Source organism: Ursus americanus, chromosome 2 (assembly GCF_024610735.1).
Source record: "Ursus americanus isolate L20-20 chromosome 2, mUrsAme1.1.p, whole genome shotgun sequence".
Lineage (NCBI taxonomy): Eukaryota > Metazoa > Chordata > Mammalia > Carnivora > Ursidae > Ursus > Ursus americanus.
Window position 1 is genome coordinate 73883598 of NC_142128.1, and position 17752 is coordinate 73901349.

The 17752-nt window shown below is 55.9% G+C and overlaps 1 protein-coding gene across 5 annotated transcripts in view; it reads right to left on the reverse strand.

Moving 5' to 3' along the window:
* Positions 1-1322: 1322 nt before the first annotated feature.
* The window catches only part of LOC123785805 (uncharacterized), a 52695-nt gene continuing 36265 nt past the window's right edge, over positions 1323-17752 (reverse strand). For 3 of the 5 annotated variants that reach the window (XR_015722441.1, XR_015722436.1, XM_087857687.1), the window contains exon 4: positions 1323-16508. Coding sequence is in view for 1 of the 5 variants with exons in the window: in XM_087857687.1 (XP_087713813.1) it covers positions 16491-16508 (18 nt within the window). In the remaining 4 variants the exon portion in view is untranslated. The remainder of the gene's footprint in view (positions 16509-17752) is intronic. The other 2 variants (XR_015722437.1, XR_015722435.1) reach the window with 2 other exon arrangements.

The window sequence follows — 17752 nt, forward strand, 5'->3', positions numbered from 1 at the left end:
CTGGATTCAAGATGTTCCCAGAAGAAACATTCTGCTTACCAACTAGCTATGCAAAACCACCTTGGGATGGCAATTTTCAGTAAAGGGCTGTAGCATCTAGGTGAAAAAAGCTAATGAATCCTGTGTGAGAGGCACCTCGGTCACGTGGGCCCTGCAGGTTGCTTCTCACGACCTAGCCGTGCGGCACTGTTGAAGCCCTCAGCGGCAGCACGAGACCACCTTTATGGAAAAGAGGTCTCAAGTCCTTGTCCTTGTGCTTGGAGGCTCAACACAATCTTCTATGCATTTCTAGAAAGCATCTGGGGACCGGAATCAGCTCAACTGGAGGGCAGAATCCTTAGGTGGTCTACTTGTTTCATGTGAAATCCTGAGGCTGGAGGTTGGGACACGGGAGAGGAACCACAAGTTGGTTGAATTTGTTGCAACTCGGCCAAAGCTGTCAGACCCACAGGTCTTCCTGTATCTAGCTTAGCCGACAAGGGAGAAAAATGATCGTGGGTCCTAACGATCCCCACCATCCCCTCCTGGGGACGAGCACATGGATTCTGCACTCAACAGCCCGAATTAGCACCGCAGCTGCAGTGGGGGGGGGGGGGCACGTTCCCCGGGCAGGGCGCTGCCTCCCATCCCCACCCCAGCGGGCAGGGCGGCCATCTGGGGGGTGCGGACTTGGGAAGGCTTCCCGGGCGGGAGAGTCGCCACCACTTCTTGTGAACCGCTGGCGTGAAATGCAAGTACGGCCGGCAGCTCACAGGTGGCCCCACGTGTGGTGCGAAATGCTCACTCAGGGGGCCACAGCCCTCTGACCTAAAGATTCCCCAGATTTAATCCCCCACGAAGCCAAATCTGGCTCATCGCTGAATACCCTTCCAGAACTGGTTCGCCCTGTCCCTCCAGGGCTCATCGAGACTCTGCACCACAAGTAGAGCTCCTGCATCTTTTATAAAGGAAGGGAAATCCTCAGGCTGCTCTCCTTCACCAGCCACGGGACAGTGTGTTCAGTTGGGCAAAATTTCTCAAAGGATCATGGACCACGGAGGTGCCGTTTGGAACCAGCCTCAGTTTCCCCTTCCCTAAGCAGCATCCCTCCACCCAGGCTTGAGCATTTTTCGGTGATCTTTTCTCTCGTTTTGTCCCTTGGCTCACGGAATTCCATTCTTGTCCTAACGGGCTGGCTTCTTTTTTAACGTGTGTCTTCTGCCGTCTCCTGCTGAAATGCTTAGCAAGTGGGTAATTCTACATCGCAAGTTACCTTTCCAGGACCCCACTTGTCATGGAATTATGAATAGGAAATGACGGATGAAAAACAAAGAGATGATTAGTTGACTAGAGTGAAATATTTATTCAGGTGGGGAGGCAGGAACGGACTCTTCACAGAAAGAGAACTCAACAGCGACCCCTGAGAGCATCCGCGGCACCTCCCGCATTTCGGCAACATGCGACCAGACCTCGGATACATTAAAGCCCTTTGCTTTTCAAAGTACAGTCAGGTCTCTCTTACCTCTGCAGTAAGGGATCATAAATGCAGTTAAAGAAGTTAGTGAAAAGCACGAGATCGTCCTTCCCCTCTCTCTGCCCATCCGTCCTCCAGGAAAGCACGGGCGGCTGCTCACCAGAGTCGGCGCGAGGCTTCGAGGCCGCTGCTTTTCCCCCTACATCATAACCGATTTCAAATGGTGCTAGACAAAAACAGACTCTGAACACCAGGAGAAATCGGTCAGCCTGTGTAAGAGATGGGTCCGGTGGTGCTCCTGGGGGTCCTGCCCTCGACCGTGCAGGTGGCGAGTCTCAGTCCAGCCGCACGGCCACAGCCGCTGAACGTCCCGGGGCGTCCAGAGCAGGTGCGGCGCTGACGCGAATGGGACCATCCTCCGGGGACACAGCCTCACCCCACCCCTGGTACAGTCGAGCCCCGCATGGCCCCATCGCTGCGCTCCAAGGCCCAATGGGCAGGTGAGCCCCGGGGGCTGCTGCAAGCTGGCAGCTCCTCTGCCCCTGCTCAGACGCAGAGGCTCTTTTAACCGCCACCCCCTCCCCAGCCCACATACGCTGGGGTGCACTCTCCTTTGCAAGGCCTTCCTTTCTTGAGCCGGCTCAGGCGGCGGGGAGGTGGCGGGTGCCCGGCCCCCCCACAGAAGCTCTTCAGCAGGTGGCCCTTTGCTGCGCTGCAATTCTTACTCCTAAAACACTGATTTCAAATGGTGCTAGATACAAAGATGGAAAAATCTAAGCCACCATGTGAAACCAGCTTCCAGAAGAAGAGGATCTCATTGAAGAAAGAAGGAAGACACCATCGGAAGACCCAGGCCCCGCCCCGAGGAGGGAGGGAGGCCTTCTTGCGGTTCCACTTGTGAGGTGACATCACCATCCGTGAGAAAGGCCCAGCGAAGAGCTCCCCGGTGGTGCTCGAGGACGCTGGTGTCGCGGCGGAGGCTTCGCACACCCGGTAGCGATACACAACTCAGGAAGTCTCCTTAGTGCTGTTTAATTCCACAATTGGTCCTACCAGAGTATTATCTATAGGATGAAATCAAGTCTCCCAGAGCTGTTATTAAAATGCATCGAGAGCTTCATTAGCACTGCCCTGCTTTATAAAATATTTCACAGTATGCAGTTTTCCGATCCTATCTCACGTCACCAGGAAACAAGCCCCCTATCTGCCCATGAGGTTCTAGCCACTACGCACAGGGGTGTTTCATGCGGACCTGGGCAACCCTTCCATGCGCCCTGCTCAGAAAGAGCTGCGGCTCCTCCTTCCCTGCCTTATGTAAGGCTCAGAACCTTGGCAATCTTATTTATCCTCGGCTGTGACACAAAAAAATGGGGTGTCCTAAAACAGTGTTAAGTAGATAATCCTCTAACATGAGAACGGAGTGGTGTGTTGTTTTCAGAATTTGTCTGAAAATAAGATTTGCATCCTGTGTTCACATTAGATTTCCCATCTCCTAAATGCATCGGTTTTGGTTGTCTGAACGCTGAGAAGACATGTCTGTATTTCCCCGGGATGCCCCAACCAGGGAAAGAGGAGACAGAGTGGAACGTGTACCTTGCGGGCTCCCCACCAGCTCGGTGGGCCTCCAGATTCAGGCCTGTCTCCACTGTGGCTCCTGGAAAGAGCAGCTACTCCAGGAAAGAGGAGGAAATGAAGTCTGAACACTGAGATGTGCTCTTTAACTGCGTCGGCCCCGGGAAGCACGTACTATTCCCTGCTTGCGGGAAAAGCTGCCCCTTAACGTGCACGGTGACTTGCCCACGGTCACGCGACTACTACATGGTGCGACCCCAGAGCTAGCTCCACGGTCTCTGTTTCTGCCCCTCGGCCCATGGGGCCTCTCCCCGGCTGGCCTATCATCTCATTCTGTTCTTGAACTCAACTGTGAGCAAGGCTGGGGGCCGGGGGTGGTCCTAGGCAATGCTTCTGCATGGATGTGACTGACAACACATTTCACTTGGGTTGAGACAGGAGCCCAGCTGGGTCTGCAGGGGGCCCAGTGCTCTGAGCTGGCTTGCTGTGTCCTTCTGCACCCAGAGCATGGCTGGGGGGGTTGGGGAGAGGCGCTGGAGATGAACCGCCCACAAGGCCTGTGATGGACTCCAGATTCTGACCCCAGCACTGGGCTCGGAGCCCAGGGCCTTTGCACGGCCTCAGCCACTGACAGGAGAACAGGGCAGTGGCTCTGATCAAGGACACCGGCCATCAACAGCTGGGTCCCAGGAAGCAGGTAACTTCCAGGGTGATAAGGTCAAGAAGTAGGTGGTAAATGAGTCATTTTCAGAGGGTCCTATAGAATGAGGGTGTCAGAGCTCTACATTTGGTCTTTCTCAGCTTTTCAAAAGCCTTTGACTCCAGCTGAACTCTTCCTTCTTAGGAACTTCCAACAGCCAGTATCCACAGAACCTTTCCTAATGTGTTGTCACACAGGTGTTTTTCAGTGATCCAGAGGGCCCCCTTCCTTCCCCAGCAGGCCTCTGCATACACTGCTCCCTTTTTCTGGAACATTCTCTGTCCACCTTCCCAGAGCTACCAACCATCAACCCTCCCCCAGGTAATGTAGGTCACCTGAGTCTTTCCCCAGGTGAGCCAGGCGTTGGGTTACACCCTCTCACAGCACCTAGTTCTTGTCCTTCGGGACGCACGTATGTCACGTGGTCATCAGGGTGCTTAATGACTGTCTCTCCTGCTACCCAGGGAGCATCAGCCCAGAGTTCGGGGGGGGGGGGGGGCTGGCACATGACAGGGGAGCAACTGTTACTGAGGGAACTAAGGGCCATGACCCAGAGTTCGGGCTCGCAGCACCTGAGTTCTACGACACTCAGTTCTCGGAGGAAGAGAGACATCATTCCTAACACATCACCATAAACACTCAAACACAAGAAGAGGGGAAGAAAGTCATCTTAGTACCAAAACCTTTTGCCCCTCCAACCCCACTGGATACAAGAGTCCATGCAGGTCTCAGGACCCTCAAAAGAACCAGGCTTCTCTCACAAAGTCTGCCGAGCAATGACTCACTTACCTGAAGCCAGCTGGTATTTTTGTTCCTTAGCGGGGTGTAGCTGGAAGGGGCTCGCTCTCCCTGGCACCCAGCTCGATGGCCACCTGGATCTGTAAGAGGGCAGCCTGGGGAAGCCCCAATCGGCCAGGGCTCTGCTGTCAAAGGCGAATGGTGATCGACCCAGCCTGGCCTACTGGCCCCATGCAAACTGGCCAGTGGGAAGGGTTTGGTGGGCTGTCTGGGAAGGAAAACCGCCCAGCTGGAGGGGTGGCTATGTCAGCCCTGGGAGGTGCCACCACGCAGGAAGAGGGTTTGGGAAGCACACTGCGGCCCCCATCCATTCCTGTGCAGACATTCCATATGGAGGTTTTTCCACCCCCTCATGCCTAGGACACTCCTCTGCCCGGGCAGGGACCGAGGGTGGAGGAAAGGTCACCACACAGTGAATCAGAAGACAGTGGCTGTAATTCCTGCTCGGCCAGACTCTGAGAGCAGGGGCCTGCACTTCCCTGGAACGGACCTCAGTTCTTCTAAAAAGAAGGACGGCTCACGAGGACCGGTCTCAGGGTATTCAAATGCTCCAGGGCTGGGACAGGAAACAGGACAGAAGCAGGGACAGCGTGAAGCAGGACCACAGTGACCTGGACAGGCTGCATTTTGTCTAAAGGCATGCAGATCAGAAACATTAAAAAAAAAAATCAACAAAACTCTGTGCAGGCCAAACAAAAACATCTGAGGGTTAAAGAGACAGAATTCGTGGGCCATGGGGTAAAGAACAGTCTGGAGATTGCAAAGAGAGCTTCTACTGCGTTCTAGAAATGATGCTGTCTGGGTCTTTTAAAGTCCTAAAAATCGCATGCCAGGCATGGTGCCCACAAATAACATGGGAGGCAAACGGGAAGGAGAGGAGGAATCCTGGTTTATCAGATCCATAAGCAAACCCACGAAGCCAAGAGACACGCACCCCAGGGAAGCTGATGCTGCCGGCTCGTTCTGTTACCACGACGTGTTCAAATCCAGAACGCTGGGAAGGTTCCCGAGGCAGCAGCTTCTCCCTCCGACCGGGCTGGGTGCTGAGTCACGGCTACTTACACGACTGACGCCAGCTCCAGCCAGCACGGGGGAGGGGCGCCGGAAGCGGAGCCCAGATCGCCGTCTTCCTGCCACCCGGAATGCTGGTTTCGAGGCTCCTGGCAGTGAGGAAGAGTCACCTTGGTGAGAGATGGGCCTGGGGAAGATGGGGGCCATTCTGCCTCGCAGACGGTCCTAGCCCATTGTATGTGCGAAAGGAGCGGCCCGGCCCAGCTTCCTGTCACTCGGCCCCAGGCCAGAGTCAGTGTCCCGGACATTTTGTCTTGAGCTGTCAGGGTGGGGCCTGGTGCCAACTAGCTGTGGTTAATGAATCAGAGGAAAGGGTGATAAAATGAAGGGTATGTGTATGGGGGGCCGAGGAGGAGGAGAACGTGGAGCTGGCTGTTTTCCTGGCCGCTCAGGCCGCACCCCAATCCCCCCCCCACCAGAGGAGGGCTCAGCACCCAGGCATCAGAGCACTTCTCAGACCCTGGATCCTGAAGTGAGACTAACATGCTCGAGACCCGCTGAGCCCCTCACATGCCTGTGGAGGTAACAGGGCAAGAGGTCACAGCCTTCTCCGCTCACGTTGGCCCAGCATCAGCAACTCTGGTTTTCCCTGGGGCAGGTGTACGGAGGCCTAAGTACTCAGGAAGCTGCTTTCCACAAAGTTTGGTTCTCTGTCCCTTCCTCAACACCACAGATGAAGACCTAAATCTGGAAATCTCCCAGATTCAGTGCAGGCCCAGGGTCAGAATGGCTGGCTGGCTGGGTGGATGGGATGCCCTGGGAAGCTGTGGGGTGTGGGGGGCAGCAGGAGACAGTGGGGAGCACAGAGAAGGACGAGCGATGGAGCAGCGATGGAAGCATGGGGGCCCCCACATCTCCCCAGAGAGTGGCTTAGCTCAGGCAGGGGAGGATGGGCCCAGCCCTGAACTGCTTCCCACGAGAGGAAAAGCCAGCACGCCTACAGCCCGTTACACAAACACAATGCCCACCACCTGGTTCACGGGTCCACACAACCTCCAACCAAAGGCTATTTTCCCCTCATCACTCCCAAACCATGTGCTCAAAGCAGCCAAGATGAATGTGGCAGTGAAGCTTCAGTCTCAGGTAAATCGAACCGGGCAGGCTGGAGGGAGATGCCCCGAGCCCAGCTTCCCCTCCCCCAGGCGGAGCTGGGTCACCCACTCCCTCAATGGCCAAGAGTAACCAGCAGACGCAGTATCCCACCAGGCCCCCCACTCACAGGACCCTGGGCCTGCCTGGAGCCTCCTGGGCTCTGTAGCTCAGCCCCCGCTCCTCCTGGACGGAAAGCAACCCCCACGCCCCCGCAGGCACCAGGACCCTCAGCCTCCCTGGAGCACGGCCCCCCATAGGCGCCAGGACGCTGGGGGCAGACCCATGACATGGTTCCACTTTCCTAGTTGGGGGCAGGAAGGCTGGGCACACAGAGGGTATGTCCAGAGTCCAAAGCCAACCCGGGGCACCTTTCCTGCCTGCCTCCCTTGCAGCTGGCCGGCCGGTGGCTGTGCCTACACGGCTGGGCCAGCCTTGTTCTGTTATCGGGGCCTGGCCTGCCAGTCTCAGGACCTGGAACAGAGAGTGGTGGGAGGAGGCAGGAGGAGGGAGGGTGAAGGGAAGGGAGGCGGTTGGGGGGGGGAGGAAGTTTCACAGTCTAGCACACTCCCATCAGATCAGAGAGAGGGGAACACGTACAACTTCCCCTTTTCGGGAGCTTCTCTACCCCTGCTTTTGTTTCGGTTCCTTCCCCTCTGAACTAAGGATGGCTCGGCTGGTGGGCTGGGCTGGGCAGGGGCAGGCGCCCAGGTACCCGGCCAACTGGGCCCTCGCCCGGCTCCATCCTGGGCCTGGCAGGCTCCCTCGGCTGTTACCCAGCATGCCCTTCTCCTTGTCAGGGAGGCCTCACCCTCTTGTTTTCGAAGTTTTATAACAGTATTGTTTGTTGTCCAGCAGATTAAATTCTTTTGGAGGCTGGAGGGTGGAGGCGGGGGCGTTGAGGGAGAGAGAGGAGCGAGGGAGAGAAAATACAAACAACTTTCACTAGGGCCAAAGAGTTCCTCTCTGGACACAGAGTTCACCTGCCTTGGAGAGAGGCCAGTGTCCAGGAGCATGGGTTCCTTTCCCCTCTGTCCCTGTTTCTCTCTGTCATCCTCACCTAGCAGGATGACATGGGGTCTTCGACTTTCAAGGCCACTACTCAGGGTTCAAGCTGAAAAGAAGAGAGAGCTAATAGTGCTGGGGGTGGGGGATTCATGCCTGAGCCAACCCCACCCCAAACAGAAGGCATGACGTGGGGCTGAGCTGGGCCGAGCAAAGATGCCCTGGATCTCCTCTCCTCAGGGCTCCGGATGACCCGCTCCAGGACGAGGTGGAGAGGAGATTTCTCGGGGCTGCTGCCCCATCTCAGAGATGGCTCTCCTCTGCAGTGAGCCTGTGGTCTGTTCACATTTGAAATAAAAGTGGTACATTCGATAATGTCAGAGACCCTGGAAGAATGGTACCCCAAGGAGATAGGAACACAAGTGCACAAATAGTTACGTGTTCCTAAGGATTGTGTGACAGTGGGAAAGAAGAAAGAGAGGGGACAGAACAGCAATATAAAACAAGCATGATCTTACAGACGGGCGGGCCCAGGAAAGGTCCCTAACCTGTCAGGACTTCAGACGCTAAATCTGCAGACAGGAATTACACAAAAGGACATACGACTCTCCAGATGAAAGCAACCCTGATTCAGCCATTAACCGGTTTATTTCAGACTTTGGGGTTCCCAATAAACAGCATGCACATGTGAACCCACGTGTGCCTTCGGAACGGCAGGCAGTGCAGAGGTTCCCAGAGCTGCGGACCTGCCTCAAGACGGTCCTCTTCCATCTCCCCCCCCGCCCCCCCAGCAAGCCCCATCTGTCCCTGCCTCCTGGCCCACCCGCCAACTCCTTCACAGCTCCCTCGGGCTGGGGGAATCAGCAAGGGTAGATGGTGGCGGGGGTTCACACACAGGGTTAGAGCAACTCAGGGCTCCTTCTGGACAGCGATGGGGGACAACGTGGCTTTCTCTTTTTCACTTACAAATAATATCAATCCTAGAGGGTCAGTTCCAGAAGTTCTCTCTGCACGACGAAACAAGGTTAGAGCTCCAGGCCCGATGCCCCCACCCAGGTCAGGCTTGCCTCTGAGGCGGAAAGAAAAGACGGAGCCTACTCTAGGTCCTGGCACCCAAAGCTCGTGCTGTTCCAGGGACGGTCTCAGAGTCCCACAGACTTGGGACGGGAGGGACCTTGTCAGGCACATCCAGTCCCTCTTCTCAGATAAAGAGGCTCTGTGTTTCTTTGGGAGCCCTCAGCAAACGGGCCCCCACAGTTCTCCCTGAGGTCCGGCCCAGATCACCTCCCTGCTACAGGTTCTGTCTCCTCCTTCCCACCCTCAGGGAGAGCAGAAAGATCTGGGTGCTGTATGACAAATCTTCACACAAAACTTATCAAAGGCTTTGTCCAGGAAAACAACGGCCCCGCGGATTCCCCACGACAGGGCTTCTCTGAGAGCCAAGCCTGCATCTACGGAATACAAGCGGACAGATATTCGCACGCTGCCACTCTGTCCGACCCCAGTGCTTCGAGATGCAGGCCCCGGGACAGCCTAAACCATCATGTGTTAATGTGCCCTAAATAAAAACGAACACTTCTCTGCCCCTTCGTACAGGCCCTGGGTCTCTCTGAATAAAGGCCACTCAGAGGGCCGCACGGCCGACGACGTGCAGTCTGAGCTGTACCTCAACTGTCCTCATGAAGAGTGGGCTTCCACTCAGGATCCGGGAACACTGCCGCCTAGGCCTACTATTCCAACTCTATCAGGAAGCAATATCCAGAGCTGAAGCCGTGGGCCCCAATATCTCACACTGTCCGTTAGCCAGTTCTCCCAGGGGCTGTATGTACACAAGCCGGCAAATAGATAACACGCATGCCACGCCCCTGCTGGGCAAAGCTCTGGGCCTACCTTACCCGTCTGCTGGGAAAAATCTCACAGATCCCACAGGGAAGCCTCATTTCTAAGTGGCTACTTGGTCAAAACAGGACTATATGCCCATGCATGAAGTGCCCTACAAATGTGTCGGAATGGTTTGAGAAGCAGTGCGTAATTCCAGAAGCTTCCAAATGTAGGAAGTCTCACCAGAAACACATGGTGAATGGCTGGCTTCCTGGCCAAGGAGTGCAAGCCAGGTTTCACAAGAGCTCCAAGAAGCTGAAAGAATCCGAGAACAGGAGAACCTGGACATTCTGAGGCTCCCTTCCCCATTCATGTGTAAAAGAGAGATCTGCGACCTACAGAGATCAAGTCAGCTGCCCAAGACCCCTCCCCATCCCTGCCCCACTGGTCAGTTGAACAACAACTAAAACCCAAGGAAATGACATCTGGAGTCGAGGAACCTGGGTGGGTGATCCAAACTCGACAGGTACAAGCAAGTGGATCCTGGCAGGGCTGTCTGTGGCTCAGTTTCAATGACGGTGGGGATCCCACCACCTACCCTCACAGGCAGTGTGAGGACCAAATGAGCCAGCAAATCTGAAAAGAGCTGCAGAACATTGTGTGGCATGCAGCAAGACGTTGGTCACCAATCCCTTCGGCTCCTGCCTCAATCCTGGCCCCAAGCCCTGTTTGCCACACCAGTCTGGGGGACGGAGGTGTTGGCTCTCAGCTACGAGGACCAGGTAAGAAGAGTTCAGCAAAACAGCACGCGGAGGGTATCTTGAAATGTTGCTAATTTTAAAACTCTGTGTTCTGTTTGGCGGACTGTGCAGTGGGTGCCTGTAGCCCCAGAGGCCCCCCACCCACGCAGCCTCGGAGCAGCGCTGGATGCTGGACGCTGGGGACAAAGGTCGCCATGGCCCCGGGCTGGCCTGCGAGGGTCTGGGACCCTGAGCTTGCCTGCATGTGCTTTAGTTTTGCTACCTTTTAAAGAGTGACTCAAGACTAAAAAGCCAAAATGGAACGGTAGCTTGGAGATATTTTTGTTTTTGTTTTTTTTTCTTTTCACCCATCTCCCCCCCCCCCGCTTTTTTTAAAAAAAAAAAAAGAAGGGCTTCAACAACCACATGAGAAAAGATGGTTAAATATAAAGGAAAACTTCCTGACAGCAAGGGGCACAGATCCTGAGCAGGGAAGGCCTGGGACACAGGACCCGCAGTCCCATGTTCTCTCCAGGATTTAGGGCCAGAAAGGACAGAACTTCTTGCCTAGAGCACGGGGGCATCTCAAGCCAGCCCCTGGGGCTCAGAGAGCCCCCAGCAGCTCCCACACAGCCCGTCTCCAGACAAGCCCCTGTGTGGGAGCCGGAGGCCACATCCTCTGTCACCTGGATAACCTTCACCAGCCACTTTCACGCATTCTCTGGCCGCTTCCCGCTCACTCCCGGGGGGGGGGGGGGTGTCCCTGGAAAACTGTCTCCATCCGCCTCCCCTACTTGATGGTGACAGCATCTCTTCAGAAGACGAGACTGTAGCTGTTCTCAGGCTTCTAAGAAATACCTCCACAAACATCCAGGCAGCCCTCACGTCAGAGCTGGCAGCTACCTTCAGAAAGATTCTGGTTCAACTCCCTCATTTTATAAATAACGAAACTGAGTCCCAAAGAGGTAAAAGTGAGTAAGGTTTTACCAAGGGAGCCGGGGTCAGAACGTGGGCCTGCTGAGTCTTCTACCCACAACCACACCCCAAGACCCACACCTCATCCTTGTACGACATCAGCAACCCGCCCCGCCCCCCAGCAGCAGGTGGCAGTCTCTGAGGTCCAGGTGGGCCAGGCTTCGACCACGGGGCCCAAGAGGGAGGAATCACATGGCCAGACTCACCACGAGACCTGCTTCTACCTGATAAACAAGCCCTGAGCCCAGCAGCTGCACACACTGGAAACACCTCCAGCCACCAACCCGCCTCAACCTCTCAAGACCCAGCTCGTCCAAGCCTCCGGCACAAGGGGACTTCTCCTCCCTCTCCTGCCCCCGTCCCTTCGCTATTTGGAGGATGCTGGAACCACATGGCAGGAGACGCTGGGCTGACTTCCGCCTCCAGCAGGCACCTACTTTACCAGTGACCTGGTGAAGACTTAACCCGAGCGTTCCCGTCTGTGTGGACGAGAGCGGTGCACCGCGACGAGGCTGAGGCAGAGACGCCAGCTGGCACCTGGGGAGGGTGGCTGATGGAAAAACCTTCATCTGCTGATGACCAGAGGCCTGACGTCTACTGCCAGCTTGATCCCTGACTCACTGCAAGTCCCCGTGAGCTGTGGGGACCTAGGGTGAGTTTCTAGCTGTCAGGAGAAGAGAGGGGTCAGCAACTGTAGCAATATGAACTCTGGGCGCTCTACCAGTATGGCTTCCCCCGCCTCTTAAATTCCCTCCTTGAGCACCATCTGGATCCCTGGGTCCTTCTAATGTGTGTGGGTGTCCCCCTTTCCATCTATGTCTCCTTTACATATTTCCCAATTCCCTGTCTCACCATCATGAATGACCTCCCCCCACAGCCGGAAGTACACCTCGCAAGAGCAGAAACTTGGTTTTGTTGAGCCCTGCACCCGCGGCACCCCGGATGGGTGTTTGGAGAAGGGCTGTATTCGCCATGCTCAGCCCCGCCTCCCCAGAGAGGGATGTGGCGGCGGCGTCTCCACTGCCTGCCACGTTCCCCGTTTCCCGTTCCCCGAGATACCTGGCCTCTCACTTTGGTTACCATCCGTTCTGCTGGCTGCCTCATCTCAGACGGTCTTAGCTCCCCAAAATGCCTGACTTCGGCCCAAGAGGGTGAAGAAAAAGTACAGGCTTTGGAATCCAAAGTGCCCGGGTTTAAATCTCGGCAATCCCAGGGGCCAAGTGCGTGACGTTAGTGAAGTCACCTAGTACGGACAGCTTCTTTAACCGGAGAAGGGAAGGAATACCTACTTCACGTAGTTGCTTTAGGATGAAATCAGAAGCAAAGGGAGACCCTTAACAAAGGTCAGTTCCCTTCCCTGGAACTGTGCACTGGGACTGAGAACACTGATGCCCGTCTCACACCCTCACGCCTCATTCCAGACCCTGACCTGGGCTCCATGAACACACAGGCCCCTTCCAGGCCGCAGCGGCCACGCTGGCTGAACACGAGACACATACCCCCCTCCACCACCGCCCACCTCCTGGCCCTGATCCTGCGGCTGGATGTTGCACAACCGTTTCCCGAGTTCTTCTCTCCATCCCCAGGCCCCTGCTCTCTCCTGCCCAGGCTCCACACTCCTGCATCAGGCTCTGCTCAGACCCTGGGGCCTGGAGGTGTTCTGTGGCTTTATCAGCTCATGAGCAGCTCCTGCGGAAGGAGCCAGCAAGAAACCAAACCCAGCCTCTGCTTTCTTCACAGACACTCCAAGGCCCAGAAAAGCAAAGCAAAATGAGGGCCTCCCACGGACAGCCGGCTAGTGGAAAAGGCAGTATCTCTTACATATCTCACAGCGAGGCAACGTGCCCAAAACAGTGGCCAGCACGAGGTACACATCCTCTCTAGAGCTGGGGCGGCAGCCTCGGAGGCCGTCATGCCAGGGGACAGAGCCAAGATATGCATTAAACAATTCACAGCCCTGACCAGACCAGGATTCAGTGGAACAGAGAAGGTGCTGACCAATCAGGTCCCCTGGTAGGGCCCCTCCCCAACACCTCCCGGCCAAGCCGCACCAGCACAGCTCCGGCGCCACCAGCTCGGTTAACCTCTGCTGGACCCCAGATGGAAAGGCCCCACACTGCCTCCTGGCTCCCAGATGCAGGGCTTCAAAGGTCGAAAACCAAGTGCCAGAGAGGCCTGGTCCCCCTCTCAGGGGACGCCAACTGTTCTACCGGCTTGGCTTGTGACACATAATGCCCGTGTCCTGTCAGTGGAAGCCAGGCTGGTAAGCAGGGAGGAAAGAACTAAATGAGGAACAAGAAAAGGAAAATCAACAGGGAACGGCCACCCCCAATTCTGGAAACACCAGAGGCCCCAGAGACAACCACGTCACAGGGAGCCAGACCAACCTTCCCGCTCTCGTTATCTCAATCCCGCCAAGGGCAGGGCAGGGCAGGGCTGTGAATGGGAGCGGCGGTGACCCCGAGCAAGGCCCAGGGCTGCACGGCACAGACGGGAGCAGAGGCTCCCGAGCACGGCCGGCAGCCCCATCTGGCCCCGACCCTGCAGCCGCCACTGGCCAGATTCTAGCCGATACATCTTGAGGGACTTGGCCGACTCCTCCTCATCTCCCCAGCTGCACCAAAGCTGATCTCTCCTCTTTATTCATGTTCCAGGTCCAACACCCCCAGCCATCCCTCCCTACGTGACTGCTGGAGGGGCTGAGACTTGTCAAATTCCTTTAGGGAAGAGACACCGGACTCTTCCCAACAGCCCTGGATGCCTCACTCGGTGAGGACCTCAGGCTGCTCACAGCCAACTCAGAGACTCATCTCAGAGAAAGAGAAGAGAAGAGAAGATGAAACACTGACAGGCAGAATTCACCAGTCCTTCCGGGACAATGGTGGGAGGGGGGTTGGGAGACATCCATGAGACAGGAGCAGAGGTGGGATCCCACGGGCGCCTCCGGAAATTAGCCAAGTGCATCATAAAACTGCCCAGCACCAACCCTTTTATCCTGAGACCCCAGACAAATCTGCTGTCGGCTAATTCCAACGTGACCCTGCTCACCCAGAACGCTGCAGGAGTGCAGTCCATAGGGGATATTCCCTGGTAGGGAGCGTGGCGAGCGCCTACCGTCTGCTTGCTGAGCTGTCTCCAGAATGCCACAGACCTCCCCAGTGCTGCCGACCACCACCATTTTTAATCACCGTTGCTGTTACTGGGACCAGCATCAAGTGAGGCAAAAAGAAAGATTTCTACGGGAACTGCTTGGAGGCGCTTTGCAATGCTTACTAGGCCCTGAATTTTTTTTTTTTTTAAGGTGAAGGCAATACGGACCTAGAGGAAGAAAGTGATTCACTCAAACAAACAAAACCCCCCAAAACAACGCTCCCCCCCAAGTAGAGCAAGAGCCCTGAAGTCCAGCGCCAAGTCCACAGTCTAAAGTCCAACGAGTCTAAAGGTGTCTCGAGTAAAATCGACCACCCACTGGGGTACACAAGGAAGGGAACACCCGCAGGCTCCCGGCACCTAAGGGGCTCTAACCCAGAACCTCATGCAGGAGGTTGGGGGCCAAGGACACTTCCGGGCCAGTCACCCTGGGAGGCCCAACTGCCCTGCCGACTGCCACACCCAGCAACGCTTCCCAGCCATCCCCCCACATGCCGCAGCTGGATCACTTGGACGGGCCCTTCCCCCAGGCCCTTGCTGGTTACTAACCCCATTCACAGAAGAGCCAGGAGTAGAATGGAAAGAAGAGGGCATTGTTTGGGAGATTCTGAATGGAGACGTTTGAGGATTCCCTACTGACTAAGGAAAATGGTCACCACGAGAAGGGAAGGGGGCTAGGGGAAGGCCAGAAGAGGCGGCCCGCACCTGACTTACCTGGGAGGCAGGAAGGGGTTAAATCCCATTTTCTCACAGCATCTGGTTTCCAATAAGCAGCCTGGAGATGGTTCACTGACAAGACCGGATCCTGTCCCCATCAGCAGGCACTTGGAGTCACAGAACCACAACCCTGGTGGCTCTGCAGTGCCTAGCGTGGAGGCCACTATCCAGCCCGTCGTGCCCTCCACCACCCAGCACGACATGCGCAGTCACCCCCAATTCCTCCCGAGGACTGCTGACTAACGGTAGATTTCCCCGAAAGCCCCAACAGCGGGTGAGGGCGGAGAGCAGACACAGATCCCGGATGCCTTAGCCACGTCTGCTGTCACGGAGCCTAAAGAAAGTCAAAGGAAGGAGGAGGAAGGGGTAGAGGAGGGCAGGGAAGACAAGAGGTCCAAAAGAAGCATGAGAGGTCAAAAGACATCCTTGGGCGAAGCAAGGCAAACAGGAAACCAAGAAGACATGCAGAAGGCTGGTGGGTGACACAGGCCACCCCATGCCGTTGGCCACATTTTGAACATCTAGCCTGTCCTACTCCAAGCCCCCAGATTCATCGAGAATCATCAGCCCGCCCTGGCCCTCATCCCACATCAGACCTTCTGATCTATCAGCGTCTGAAAGAAGGAAAAGGAAAGAAAGCTTGGCATTCTGGAACCAGACACAGACACACAGCCCTTCCTGGAACGAAAGGCCCCTTGGAGATGATGGCTCACACTCTCGAGGTTCCGGTTCCCTGGGAGAAGGGCTCCTCTCCCGCAGGGGAGGGCAGACATGTCCGATAAGAATTGCTTAGCACAATGCTATATATAGTCTAGGTTCCTAGCGGCCTAGAGATTTGGAGCTAGAACTTGGCAGAGAACCACGCGAGATGCTGGCAAGGACCGTCCTCCCCCAGCCAGCCAGCTGAGAGCCTCACCTCCCTGCCGGGGGCAGTGAGGGCAAGCAGGGCCCTTCCCGTCGGCCCATTAATAACACTGCACTGAGGGGCATGGGCTTCTGGCTCCGTTTGAGGGAAAATCGACTTCTCCTGAACGTGAGGGCGACATGCGGGGGCTAAACACTGAGATCTAGTCTCTCCGCAGCTCTCCAACAGACTAGAAAATCGATCTCGGACTCTGCTGGACGACCAGGGGCAGGGGTCTGCGGGGAAAGGAAGGAGAAGGCACAGCAGCTGGGTGGGTTCAATGAACATCTATCGCTTCCGATGTTTGCAGAAATGAGAGAATGCAGACGCATACTTACTGCAAAGAGCCACACGGACAGCCATCTCCTTTTTTTGTTGTTCCTAGTAAATGCAAACGGGTCCTTCTATTTGGCCGTATGATGGCTGTCTTCTGCACACCAGCTCCGTCCTCAGCTTAGCCTGAGTCTCCAAGAGGCTGTCACCTACTCATGGAGCTCAACTCCTCTGAGTTCTCTGTGGGGAAGAAGCGAAAAGACGACAGGTAGACTTGGCTCTTAGGGCCAACCAACCAAGCAATGAATTGCGCAGGCCCCGATCAGGGTCCCGTGTGGCGCTAATATGTGGCCCTTGGACCATGGCCCTCAGCTGCTGCTCACCAGCCAACGGCAGAAACAAGACAAGGCTGGGCCCTTCGTCCTGAAGAAAGGCCAGTCCCCGTGGGCACTGGGTCTCATCAAGGAGGGCCTACCACCTCTTTTGGAAAACAAATCTGAGAGACAACAGAACTCTCTGAAGTCCAGAATCTGGGCTTTCATCATATGCACAGCTTCTGGACAAAGACACAAAGGATCTAACATCTACATACATACAATTTTTTTTAGGTCAAGTTGCTGTCTATTCAGGCTCAAAAACACATGACACAAAGGAGCTGGGGCTGCCTCTGCGCTCTGGGCAGGGACAGCTGCTCCTGTCCTTTGCCCTGCGTACCTCTCCACTGCGACCTCAGCCAGGTCTCCCTGTTCCCTCTGGCTCCCAAGGCCCTAAAGCCACTCCCTGAAAAGATCCCACATGAGTCATGCCGGGAGGTCCTTGGGGAGAGGAAGAGGTGCTCAGTGACAAACGTCAGTGCGAAGCATCATCTACAGGAAAGCGTGAGCCTAAAAAATGGCACAAGGGTGGTACACAGGCAGGGTGGTCCCAGGCCATGCCGTCCCTCAATCCCTACCTACAAGTTGTTTGCTTCTCTGTCTCCAGCCATGGCCGAGGGAGAGCGAGCAGGAGAGAAGGGAAGCCAGATGCGGAGGATAATGGTTTGCCTGTGATTCAGTGGCCACGGAGGTCCAGGTCTCTCTTGCTCCCGAGAAGGCATGGTTGGGCACGGTTGGGCACGGTTGGGCACGGTTGGGCGGGGCCGGGCGGGCGGGGCAAGGGGAGAATGTCACGCGCACTTGGCGCAATGCTGCAGATTCAAGAAAAGCCTAGAACCCTGAGCCGCCATGATGACGCACATATATACAGGGAGAAAGGTCAAGGACTCAAGGCCCACTATTTCTCCTAAGAAGGAACTGAGGAAGATGAAAGGGGAGAAGAGAAGTTTGATTTGGGACAATAAGGAAAGGGGAGGCTAAAGCAGGCTGCCCAAGAGCTGGCCTTCAGCTCGAGACTGGTGATGTGGACCCACCATCTCCATGTGACGCGAGCAGAGGACACTTAAGACGCCACATCCCCATGATGGGCACTTACTCCTGGGGCTGCGG